We start from the raw sequence: 13,858 nt of genomic DNA on the forward strand, positions 1-13,858 counted from the left end.
ACTGTCCTACTTTCTCCTTTTCAGACCTCACTCGTGTCTTTCCCATGAGTGTGAGTTGCTAAAAATAGAGAAAAACTGAAATTCCCTGTTCTCTGGTGTCCTATCACCATGTATTTCTGCCATGTCCTCACTAGAGACTGAACCAATGAGGTTCCCTTAACTTGACCTCTCCACCTTCAAAGATATGAGCCAAATAACCCTCTTTACACATAATGCAGCCTCAAGTATTTTGCTATAGCAATAGAAGCTGAGCTAATGAAAGGATAGTGAAGTCAAGTGCCTAGGCCGTGCCCAGCCAAAATCTGAATCTCAACCCTCCATCCTTGGTCCCCATGAAACCATAGGAAAAGACTGTGGTCAAGGGAAATCATTATTTAAGGACATAATTTCTCAAACATCATTCTCTACACAGTATGCAAACTAATTTAAATCCAGGCCACTGAGGTCCTTCCAGGGCATGGGGAATTGATGAGGCATTCTTACCTCAAGAGGCTGGGCACTCTCTCTTCCCTCCTTAGTGATGTGAGGGTCACTCCTCACGCTTGCATCAGAGTTTCTCCTAGAACCCCTTTAGCCAATTGCAGGGGCAGCAGTGCTCTATGCCATATTGGGCAGTGGGGTGCCTGGGTGCTTGGGTGCCTGGGTACCTGGGTGCCTGGGTGCCTGGGTGCCTGGGTGCAGTTCCTGTGTTTACTTCTGTCCCTGGGCTCAGCATGATGCTGGCTAGTTACTCCCAGATGGATGAATTCTTAAGAATTAACGTCTGTGTCTGATGTCATCACTTCATTTAGTTGATTTTCCTCTTCAACAGAAAGAACAGGTTCAAAAGAACAAGCAATAAAGGCCATAGACAGCCGTTAGTCCCTCAGCCTCTGCCTTAACCCTGAAGTCAGGCCGCACATTTATGCTGACTAACACTCAATTATGAATTGACATCTTTTTTTTTTTATGAAGCTCATTTAGACTAAGACTTGGTCTGAACTTTTGAAAAGTTGCATTTTAAGAAAGCTTAAATCTACACTTCGCTATGGACCTATACCCAATTTGTTTATTTAAGAAATGTAGCAGGGCACAGTGGTTCACGCCTGTACTTTTTCTTGCTTCAAGGAGAAAGCTCATATGCTTTGAGGATTGCTCAGTTCTACACCCTTATGCCTGAGCAGCTCACCTCTAAGAGAAACAACCCAGGAGGGTGAAGTAGGAAGACTGTGGGTTCAAGACCAGAATGGTCTACTTACTGAGATCTTGTTCCAAACAAATGTTAAAAATCACTGATGTGAGCTGGGCGTGGTGGTGCATGCTTTTAATCCCAACACTTGGGAGGCAGAGGCAGGTGGAACTCTGTGAGTTCGAGGCCAGCCTGGTCTACAAAGTGAGCCCAGAACAGCCAGGGCTGTTACACAGAGATACCTTCTCAATGACGACAACAACAACAACAACAACAACAACAACAACAACAACCCCAACAAAGCAAAACAAAACATTGATGTAGCTTGGTGGTAGAGTGCTTGCCTATGCATGTGGATACACACACACACACACACACACACACACACACACACACACACACACACAAGCTTGCAACAATCTACTGGGCAACAGACCACTGGGCTACAGAATAAACTGAACAGAAAAAAAATTTAAGTGAAACTGTGTCTGCTTTGTGGGTGGTGAATGAACAGAGAGGCCAATATTCTCTTGTGTTAAGGAAAAAGCTCATATGCCTTTTTGTCTGGTACTAATTAATCCAGGCTTGAGCAGCCAACCTCAAAAAGAAAAAAGGTGAAGGAAACTTAACACTGGTCAAAGTAGGCACTGACTGTCCCACCAGCTAGCTGATGGCAGCCCTGGGGTTGTCAGTCAGTGTGGGGCAGGCGGCTGTACCTGGAACCCTCTTCCTCTTTACAACTCTGGTTCCTTGGTGTACTTCCCTTTTCACCCTAACATGCTTTGTGCTGCACAAGAACACAGGAGCTGATGTGTATTTATCTGGCTGCTTAGCATCGAGGGAGGCAACATGGCCAGACTGGGAGCTGGACTCACTCATATTCTTGGGGCCAGACTCCTGGCATTTCTTTTAATCATGTTAACCTCTGGAGAAGCGAGGCGTGCATTAATTGAATGTGATACAGTATTAATTTTGCAAATGACAGTACTATTAGTGACCAAGACACAGGCTCAGGGTGACCTGAAGGTTTTAGGGAGGGCCTCTATTTCTGCTGCGCTCCCAGATAACCCATGGGAGGGTAGTGGGAGACAGAGAGGGAGACGTGTGCAGGGAGCTGAAAGGCAGTGTTGACATGACTTGATAGGCAGGGACAGCGACAGACTGCCTAGCTGGCATTTCCAACCGACTCACACCCCACCCCCGCAGGTCTGCGCATCTCATTAACGGTCACAGGCACTCCGTCTTTCCCCCTGCCACACATTTAGAGGCTATGGCTGCTTCCCTGCTTTAGCATGCACCACGAAGAGCCTGGTGCCCTGAGGCTGCAAGGGCCCAGTGGATTTCGGCAAAACCCTTTCTTTCCCCCTGTTCCTGTCACCTGAGATGTGCTCTCATCTGACACCAGGGCCTGCTGTAATATATCACCTGGGCACCTCAGCATGGATAATTGGCACCTGCTGTGCTCAGGAGTATTAGCCCCAGGGGCTAAGGAGTAAGTTCCTGCTCAGCCAGGTTTTATGGTCTGAACAGGCATCACTCAGGATACTTATGGCAATTTTAACAGATTTGCTTAAAAGACCCAGATATGAAATACATCAGCTCACTAAAGTGTTATATAAAGTATTGGCCAATAACAATGATGATGATCATATGAAAGTGATTCATTGCTGATGGAGAAATTCTATGTTATGTGTGGCCAACAGCATGGTTTTCATTGTCCTTGCAAAATCTGATTTGAAATTACATTTTGTTTTTAATTAACGCTTAAATTGAACTGACTACCAGGAGATGTTTTGATAAGCATGTCTACTTCCTCAAGTGTTTATCTTTTTACGGTGAAAACATCAGCTAAAGGCGATCTCATTTCCTGTGCAAATTCACCTGTTCGGGTTTGAAGAGGAAAGCGGTTACGGCCCACTCCACCGGGGCCTGCTATACTTTGGATCACACTGGAGAGCCCAAGATCGTGTGGGGCTGCCTGCAGCGCCCATGCAGAAGCCACAGACTTTCCTGTGTGCCATCTTGTTTCACTCTGCTCAGAGTGAAAATCGTTATGTCACACTGTCTTGCTCCCCCACCCCTGTCTTGGAGCCGGGATGAGGGAGGTGTCTCACCTGCTAGTCACCATGGGTCCCCTCCTGCATAGCAGCCGTGGACTACATAAATGGCCTGAAGGCAGGAGGCAGCATCTCCCCAAAGGCTGGGCGTCGCCTTGAGCTTTCAGCATCACTAGGCTGTTATGAAGGTTTGTTATTTTTGTTCATGTACTTACTTATGACTGATAGATTTTAAATTTCAAAATTTCCTCAATCTCCCCCTTTTGGTATGTGTGTACAATGTGTGCATGTGTGTGTACACATGCCACGGCATGCACGTGGAGGTCAGAGGTCAGCTGTCGGGAGCTGGTTCTCCTCTTCCCCTCTCGGTTCTGGGTACTGAACTCAGGTCACTGGGCTCATGTGGCAGCACATTCATCTGCTGAACCACCTTTCAAGCCCAACCCTTTTTGCTGAATGGATGAAATATGGTCTAACATTGAAAATTTAAAAAGAGAAAACAATTGGGTTATTGTCGTACATAATTCCTCCCAAGAAAGGCACTTTTTCTAAATAAATAAAATTGGTCTTTCTTTTCAAGTTTATAAAATTAAAGAAATGGTTAAAGGATTATGAATAATGAAATATTCAGATTTTTTGAAATGATTAGAATTTCCAGACTATACCAATAAGCCTGGGACAGCAGTTTCCATGTTGGAAGACTACTCTGAGGGAGCCAGCCTGGCTGGAACTCTTCCCTCCTTGCCCGGCTGTGTACAGAAGAGGCAGTAACAACCATATTTTTTTAAAAAAACAGATGCTAGAAACCAGAGTGTTTGGCTTTTAAGGTCCCTTTAAGGGGATTTCTAAGGGGTTCACATGCCCCTGAGTGGAACAAATGAAGGCTTCAGGTCACTGAGGCTCTTAACCCCACCCTGATTCAGTTAAGCTGTGGTGCCTGTGTTTATGTTTTGCACGAGAAAGAAGGTCACGGCATATAGCACATGTCATATAGAGATGTAATAATGTGATAGAATTACAGAGGACATTAAACGAGTGAGTTCTGCACTGTACCCGGCAGAGAGGCAAGACATTAATTGCTCTTATTAGTTTTATAGCTGTCATTATGCAAGTGTCTGTGGATATTTGGAATTGCAGAGTCCTTTTGGGTTCCAGTATTTAGAGATTCTGAAAATGAGAGCCCAGGAGAAGTCTATTTTGAACTCTGTTTTGAACTCCTGAATGACAGAGGAGGTTGACAGATGATCTTGCACTCTGCTCTGCCTGGAGGGTCCCAGGGCGCTGTGCAGAGGGCTCACTAGGCTGGGGTCTCTGCTGCACCCTGGGCAGCTTCTCCTGACGCCTGGGCCCCAGGCATTCCTACAATGTGTCTGAGAAGAAATGAGGCTGGAGTGTCTGGAGAAGGCTCCTGATTGCAAGGAACTGATACTACGGGTGCAAAGTGACAAGGGTTGGATGGCTCTGGTAGGAGAACGTGTTTTACCCGCTGGGTTGACATCCCACAGGTTTTGGACCCTTAGGTCTCTGATCTCTGAATTCTACAGGGTCTACCCATTCTTTCATCGAGTGATCATTAATATCTTGGTGGGTTTATATATTGACTCCCCCTCTCCTCCTCCCTCCCTTTCTTTTTCATTCTTCCTTTTTATTCAGCAAATAGGATTTGTACATAGAGTGTTAGCCAGAGTCTGATTTAGATGCTGCGGTGCTGAGGTAAGACCAAGTAGACAGACGTTGTCTTTGTGGAGATTGTGGTTGCTCAGGGAGGAGCAGCAATCAAATGGCCATGCCTGACATGTGCTTGACTTTAGGTGTCAACTTGACCGATGAAGGAATACCTAGGGAACTATCAAAGCATCATTTGGGATGTGTCTCTGCGGGTACTGACTGAGCCTGAGGGGCATTAGTGGGGAAGATCCATCTTCCAGTGATAGCAGACATTCCTAGCCATATTTTTGAATTCATATTTTATGAGGTTTTACCTAAACTGAATATGCCCAGAGACTGACTCATGTGTATAAGAGAACGTAACATACAACACACCGTTTGCATGTGACTGTCAGTGGGGGCTATGGCATAGATGGTGTTAGGAGCACTGGTTTACCAATTGATGAAAAACGGAACTGCTAGTCAACTTAGCATCTACAAAAGTAGGTTCGAGATGGACTGGAGGCCTTGTCTTTGCTCTGACTGAGACAAACTCATGGCCAGGTATCTATGACGTGCCAAGAGAGCCTGAACACCAGCAGGAGGCATGAGGGAAGCCCATGAGCTGAGGAGCTGGACAGGCAGACGGAGCGGCACTTAATGTCCCCTCTCTTTTCCCCTTTAGAATATTCATTTTCTATTTCACATTTTCATACATAGTGCAATCGCATTATAGGTCTGTGCCACCAAACACTAAACCATGACAAGCCGTTTCCCCCTTCTTCTTTTTAAGATAGCTTGAATCAAAGTTCAAACACCAGGAGTTCCTACCAGCACCTCCCTAACCTGTCACCAAACACCTCCAGACTGCCACAGACCAGCAGTTAGCGCAGTTGATCGCCAGGTGGCGCGTTAGTTCTCCACAGCATGGAAAGGTAAGGATAGTTCCTGGGAGGAGTTTGGTTCATTTTTAGTGAGCCCCCCGCCCCTCCCCCCGCCCCCCACTCCCCCTACATACACACACGGGGGGGGGGGATGGGGAGAGGAAGAGGGAGGGAGGAAGGTAGAGAGGAGGAAGGGAGAGGGAGAAAGAGACACACATGGACACACACACACACACACACACACACACACACACACACACACACACACACGGCAGCTTTCAGGATTGTCAACTCAAATGAGTAAAATATTTTGCCCTGTCATATATGTATGGTTGGGGATGATGAAACTGGTTTTGCTTGCAGTTCTTAACCAATTCTGGTATTATTTTAAGTAGAAGCCTTCTCTGTCTTTTGAGAGGTAGAGAAGATACTTTAATGGGGGTGCAGGGTAGGACTGCACTAACCAGGCATGTCCAACCTGTTGCTTACTGGCCAGAAGAGGCCACATAAGACTCTTAAGACACATAAGAATAGTTTCTAATGTTCCCCAAACAAGACAATAATCAGAACTGAGCTCTTGTCCAGAAACTGGTCCAGCTCATCATCCCCGGGTGCTGGCTCCTTCGCCTGTCTTTCCCTTGAAATTTCTTCACTGGCTTCTTGGGGTCACCTCTTAAATAAACAGCATGTGCCCTTGTTAGGCAAGGCAGGGGACGGGGCTGGGAACTGACATGTTTTCAGAAGAAACATTTAGTGGAATGAGAGAAAGGAAAGAAGGCAACGGAGACAGGGTGGCCCTGATATGTGTTTAAATCTCTTAACTTTTGTTATCTTTCAGAATGTGTGTGTGTGTGTGTGTGTGTGTGTGTGTGTGTGTGTGCACACGCCTGTTTGTTTTCAAGCATGTATGTGCTTGTGGAGACCCGTGGACGCCTTTGGGTGCTATCCTTAGCACCATCCATCTCCTTGGAGGCAGTGTCTCACTGGCCTGGTTAGAATAAGTGCCCAGAAAATGCCAGAGAGCCTTCTGCTGCCCCTTCCCCAGCACTGGGATCACAAGCAGGGACTGCCATGCTCGGCATTTTTTCTTTTCTTTTTGAGATGATAATTTATCTACACCATTTTCTCTCTCCCCTTTCTTCCATCCAAAGCCTCCCATATATCCCTCCTTGCTCTCTTTCAAATGCATGGCCTCTGTATTTTCATTCATTGTTGTTATGTGCGTGTATGTATATGTCTATACATATATTCCTAAATATATAGGTAGCTATAGAGGTTAGAAGGTAGCAAGAGGTTAGGTTGGTTTAGTAAAGTGGTGGTGGTAGAGTCTCGTCCAAGAGCTCTGACTTCACTAGCTTTGGATAGTTGGCTAGGCCTTAACTCCAATTATACCATGGCATATGGTATATGGTGTATACTATCAAGGTATACACGCCACTAGTGCACCCCTAGGATTATCATGCCATGCTGCTTTGGCTCATACGCTTGGCATTTTTGTGTGGGTTCTGAGAATCAGGTTCTTGTATTAAAGGGCAAGGGCTTTATTAACAGAGCTAGCCTCCAGCCCTACACACACACACACACACACACACACACACACACACACACACACACATACACACACACATACACATACACACACACATATATATACACCCCCACACATATATATGTACATGTGTATATGTATATGTATATGTGTATATATATATATATAGTATGTGTGTGTGTGTGTGTGTGTGTGTATGTGTGTGTGTGTGTGTAAAATTCTGCACTCAGTTCAGGCAGGTGTCTCTGTAAGCATTCTGAAAAGAGCTAAGGATGGGTTTGTAGAGCATCCATTTGCTGTATTTAGGCTTCTAGAAATACAAGTGTAAGCACTTAAATTGCAATTAAATTGCTAGGAAAGAAATTATCAAGAAAGTTGGTTTTTTTTTTTTATATAAAACCAAACGAAAACGAAAACCAAACAACCAAACAACCAAACAAAAAAAAAAGAAAACCAAGGCGAGGTGACTAAGCTTGAATGAATTAAGAACTTAGAACAACCAGAAAACTTTCCAGTCTCAGGCATCTTGTTGAAACCACGAGTCTGTCTGTTTCTCTTTCTCTCCAACTCTCCATTGGCTTCCTGCTCCCATTCCTAAAGTCCCTGTGAAGAGGGAAGTGTGAGTACCAGATCCGGTGAGGCTTTATAAGGGTCACAGGTGGATCATGTCTCCTTAACGGTGAGATGGGTGAAATGAAACAGTTTCAAGGCCACCCAGCATCTTTACAAATCATCCTTACACACCTCCGTATGTTCTCCACACCTCCCTGTGCTCTATACACCACCTTATGTTCTACATATGTCCTTATGTTATATATACTGCATTATATTCTATATACCTTCTTATGTGCTATAAAGTGCTATTGACATGGACCTAATACTTTAAAGTAACAACTTTGCATTAATGAAGTTTAAAACTGGGTGTGATCTTTTTTCTGTCAGAAAACAAGACATGATTACTCTTGGGTAGGTGTGGGTAATATCTGGGCACAGCGTCATGAGGAGGAGGGCTTTGGGGTCTGGTTGGGTTTTGTTGGTTACATGGGTGATACATTTTTTTTTTTTTATGAAACTCTATCCGCATTTGAGCTATGTGCTTGCGATCTACCTATTCTCGGGTGCAGGTTATGTTGTGTGCAGGTTAAAATGAAATGTCTTCCCCGTGCTTGCTCCACCTGTGGGTCTCAGTTTCCTGCCCAGTGGTATAATTTTGCTGAGCCCTGCAAACTGGAGATCAGAATGTGACAGCTCCCGGGGAAAGCTGCCTGGCATGGTGCCCGTCTCTGGCAGGGCTGGCTCACCTGCCACCTTGGAGTTGTATGCTACGCCGACTCCACAGATATTGTTGCTGGCTGCAGCAGAAACTTCTCCTGCACACCTAGTTCCGTGGCTGTGGGGAAAATAGAGACAAATCAGACACATTGTCACAGCATCTGTAGGGGCTTTCTTCAAGTCTGTCTAATGGGGGCTACTTAGTCTTCAATGGTTCAGCTGTGGTTGAGCCCCCAATGGCCCATCCAATTTTCTGTCTGTCAACCCCCAAATTCCCTTCTATCCTTCCCCCTTTCTTCACTGGCCTTCCTGACCCTGGGTTGTTTCTATTACAAAGATGTTTCTGAGAACATTTTAAACTGTAACAATGAGTCTTTTTTTTTTTTTTGGTTTTTTTTTTTTTTTTTTTTTTTTTTTTGGTTTTTTGAGACAGGGTTTCTCTATGTAGCCTTGGCTATCCTGGACTAACTTTGTAGACCAGGCTGGCCTCGAACTCAGAGATCCGCCTGCCTCTGCCTCCCGAGTGCTGGGATTAAAGGCGTGCGCCACCACGCCCAGCTTTGAGTCTTTATTTTAAAATTTGAAGTATATTCCAGGAGAAAACACACAAATTTCCTTGAAAAAAGAAAGAAAGAAAGAAAGAAAGAAACACAGACAGAAACATACTATAAAATAGGCGTGTATGGGCTGGTGGCTGGCCAGCTCGATTCTTCGGAAACTCTAGGATCTGTGGGTGGTAGTTACGTCAAGGGTGCCTCAGCATACAGGGGTGAGAGGTTTCCTACCAATGATGGAGTGACGGTCATTCACCTTCATTGAACTAGCTTTCCACTTTGACACAGAAATAAGAAAGCCCACTCTGGCAGTATTTTGGAAAAGAAGTTAAAAATTCCATCAAAAAAATTCTGAACCAATAAACAAAGATCCAGCAAAGTATCAGGATATAAAATTAGCATACAAAATCCAATATCTTTTTTAGACACCAATGACTACCAATACACTGAGACAAAAAAAAAAAAAAAAAAAAGGGAAACAATCCTGATAGCCAAATAATAGCCAAACAGCAGCAGCAGCAGCAGCAACACAACAAACTAATCTAAACAAGAATGTGAGAATTCTATATTGAAAACTTTAGAAAGTCCGTGAAATAGCGTTTTGTTGTCATGTTTCGGAGGGTAACTCATAGGATTGGCAGTAGCCTGTAATTTTTTTGGTGGGAGTTATGTCATTCCATTGGCCGACAACTCAACATGAGGTAGCCAGGTTTTATTTGGTAGCATATGGCATCTAGCTGTGGTATTGTACCACCATTATAGAGTAAACTCCATTTAAACCTTTTATGCGTATTAGAAAGCTTCTAAAGTAGTATGTTTCCATATGAGTCTTTCGAACACTAAAGGCCTTTTAGGGTTAATTATTCCTCTCTCTATTTCCTACCCTGGCTTCTCAGTCTCCACGCGTTTTCATACTTTCTGTTCCATTCCCCAACTTTCGTCCTTTATAAACAATATAGTCTATATACTTGTGCCATAAAACATGGAGAAATTTAGGTAGTACTAAGCTGAAAGCTTTATCCACACTGGCTAGTTTTCACAGTGCTGGAAGGTGCTACACATATCATTGGAGGAAAAAAGGAACCATCAGACTCATCCAACTGTGAGTCCTGAAAACTAGGTATAATGTGCCTGGCAAGATATGCCCACGGTTGCAATAAGGACATGAATGTTATGGAAGTAGCCAGCCACTTTATGACTGGATTTCAGTCCTGCTCCATGAGATGAAACCCATGTTTGACACTGTCAATGAAGCTGGAAACCTGTGGCTGGAGAGGTCACAGGGAAATAGCAGCAGAGGAAAACCTACTATTTGCAGTGTTTCAAATGAGAATAGCTCCCATAGGCTCATTAATACTTGGAGTCCAGTTGATGGGACCATTGTTAGAGGGTGTGTGTCCCTGGGGCTGGACTTCCAGGTTTCAAAAGCCCAACCATTTCCGTCCCCCCACCCCCACCCCCGCCCTGCCTCCTGTCCTTCTGTCTCTCTGCCTTTATCTACCTCTTGCTTGTGGATGAGAAATAATCTCTCAACTACTGCCCCAGCTCCAGGCCTGCCTGCTTGCAGCCATTTCCCCCATGATGGCGGTTATAGAATCTCCCTCTGAACTGTAATTGTGGAAGGTGGCAGAAGCGGGGTGGAAATAAGGTAAGAGCTGAAAGATGGGGAGAAGGGCTATTACATGTCATCTTCAGGACCAGACGCGGCCCTTGGAATCACGAACTCATAGCAGCTAGGGATGCCTGCACGGACTTAGCAATAGCCAGACTCGGACTGAAGAGGGGCTCTACCCATCTCTGCTTAATTCTTTGGATAGATTCAGGAAGGGGAGGTGCCACTCACTGCCTTTTGTTGTGCACCAACTTGTGGTCCCACTAAGTGCCAGTGAGTAGTTCCAACCCAATGGTCACAGAGATGGCCCTGGTTAAGCCAGGGTGACAAAACAAAATCAAAAGCCATGAGTTTGGTAAAGGGTAGAGTTGTTGATAGAGATCAGAGGGAGATAAGAGAGGGTAGGGGGAGGGGGTAAGCCGAATGTGTCATATACATGTGTGGAGTTGTCACACACACAAAAAAACCAATCAAAATATTTCCAAACGCAGAACCCCTCAATATATACTTTTAGATTTTTAAAAGTTATAGTGTATTCATTGAAACATTTTATTTATGATGTAAATTATAAAATATTTCTATCATTAAATATAATATTCATAAGTATACTTAGATTGATCTATATATTCCTTACATATTTTATATACATACATTTTCTTTCTCTAAATGAGTAAAAGTAAATTCTGCCTCTATAAAGGCTACCTCTTCATGTGCTTAAAATTCCCTTTGGAACCAGAATGAAGTCTGTGCATGACGTAGACGCGAGGCCTGCAGTCACTGCAGAGGTGACCCTTTCGTTAAAAGATGGAGACTTGTGAAAACCTCAAGTGCTGAGCAGAGGTTTTATCTGCACATCTTGGGTTTTTGTAAAGCACATTTGAGACTTGTAGGATGGCACCTAGTTTTGATTAACTTAGGGAAGTTTATCAAGGGTACCACATCCACCTATTCTCAAGGCTCAAGAAAATTTCAAATCAAATACCAGGAAAAAAGCATGGAGCTCATAAATATGCATGTTGCATACTGAAACATATGTACATTGATTCACATATACTTCAAATGTACATATTTCAACGTAGGTATAGCTATATGCTTATAGCATCTTTTTTTAAAAAAAGATTTATTTCTTTTATTTCATGTATATGAGGGTTTTGCCTTCACATGTTTCTACATGGATTTTTGGTGACCATGGAGGCCAGAAAATGTCATTGGATTCCTTGGAACTAGAGTTACAGATAGTTATAAGCTGCCACGTGGGAGCTGAGAATTGAACCTAGGTCCTTTGGGAGAACAGCTATTGCTCTTAACTTTTGAGCCATCTCTCCATCCCATGCTTATGGCGTTACATGTAGTATACAATTATATGCCTTCCCAAGCATTATATATTCAAGCATATACTTAAATCAGATGCATACCATACAACACACATATGCTTCATATACATGTACACAAATTATATTTCTAAAATTATATATATTTGAATTAATAAATAACATCACACATATTTATGGGGTGTGTTGTAGTAATTTGACATAAGAATGTGATGATACACAATGTGTAATAATCAAATCAGAATATGAGCGCTTCTCTTTCCTTGGACAGTTATCATTTCTTAGTGTTGGGAAACTTTAGTCTTCTCTTCTGGTTCTTTTCAGAATATATAACAAATTATTGTGGACTGTAGTTTCCCTTCTGCGCTGTAGAACATCAGAACTTATTATCCTGTAAAGTGTATTTTAGTACTAGCTACCCAGTCAGCTTCCCACCCTCCCCAACTTCCAGTGACTTGTATTCGATTTCCTATTTCTGTGATTTCAGCTTTTCCAGTTTCTAACACACACACACACACACACACACACACACACACACACACACACACACTCACTCATGCTAAAATGGAACTTTACTGGATTTTAATTAAGTTTGCTTGGCCCGTAGATACCAAAGTTGAGTCCTGAGGGGAGTGGTAACCCTTGCTCAAAGTGCACCGTGCACAGAAAAGTGGTCAGGCCAGGTGTGAGGCCTTAAGGGAAAAGGCCAGTCCTGCCCCCCAGGGCTCATTAAAGACTCTTGGAGATACCCCTGTGAACTGGTTTGCACAGGTGTTTTGGTCCCTTGACTTCTTTAAATGAGGATTGTATGCCATGGACCCTCCTGAGGGCCATATGAGAAGGCATATTGTGTTGCTAAGTTAGACTTTGCTGACAATGAGAAACAACAGAGTTTCCCATAATCCCTCACTGAGGCAAAATTTTGAGATCAGGCTGCATTGCTCTAAGTGACTTGATATTGGACAAAACTGTGTCGGGGCCCTGCTTTGCCCTAGGTGACTTCATATCACAAGCACTTCTGACTCCATTTTGAGTGTAAAAGTAGAGGCAGGGTGACTTGGCACTTTGGTGGACATAAAATGACACCTTTGTCTGACACCACTCATGAGGCACAGACTGTCTACCTGTCCACTGTCTGTCTGTCTGAACTCTGTCCTGTACCTTTCCTGTACAGCCTTACAGCTTGACTTAACCCTGGGGCTCAACACCGTGTTGCATCTCCTGCAATCCCCAAGAGCTTTCTTACTTAATTCCCACAGAGACTCTGCATCTGTATCCTCCCTCTGTGTCCAGTTAGACCTCGTTGAGTTCCTTTAAGTGAAGTTTTACCCTTTAATTCTGGAATTACTTATCTATCTATCTATCTATCTATCTATCTATCTATCTATCTATCAATCATCTATCTATGGTGTGATGTGTACAACATGATCTGAGAGTTAATATTAGTAATTAAGATCAGAATAAAAGAAGTTGTGTCTTCAAATTACCAGTTCTCAAGAGAAATCAGGAAGATTTTGCAAACTCCTGCCAAACAAACTGATGTAGCTTGTGAATTTGTTATTCAGTAAATTCTGACACTGTGGAAAACCACATACTTGCCTATTTTTTCCTGACAGGGTGTGCTCATGACACAGATTTTCTCTCTGCACTTCAGAAAAATCCAAGTCCATTTTCAGTTGGCCAATTTACTGTCTCAAGAATTTCAGAGGGCGAGAAGAAATGCTGCCCGGCTACCCTCTTAATGACGATCAATGTGGGCAAGTGGCCAGGGTCATGGGGCGGTT

General features: G+C 43.7%; 1 protein-coding gene across 1 annotated transcript in view; it reads right to left on the reverse strand.

Annotated features, from left to right (window-relative positions):
• The window catches only part of PCSK2 (proprotein convertase subtilisin/kexin type 2), a 258,198-nt gene that overhangs the window by 31,224 nt on the left and 213,116 nt on the right, over window positions 1-13,858 (reverse strand). The window contains exon 7 of the mRNA XM_084776149.1: window positions 8,607-8,695. Within this exon, the coding sequence (XP_084632275.1) occupies window positions 8,607-8,695 (89 nt within the window). The remainder of the gene's footprint in view (window positions 1-8,606; window positions 8,696-13,858) is intronic.

This window comes from Acomys minous, assembly GCF_964271855.1.
Source record: "Acomys minous genome assembly, chromosome: 3".
Classification (NCBI taxonomy): Eukaryota; Metazoa; Chordata; class Mammalia; order Rodentia; family Muridae; genus Acomys; species Acomys minous.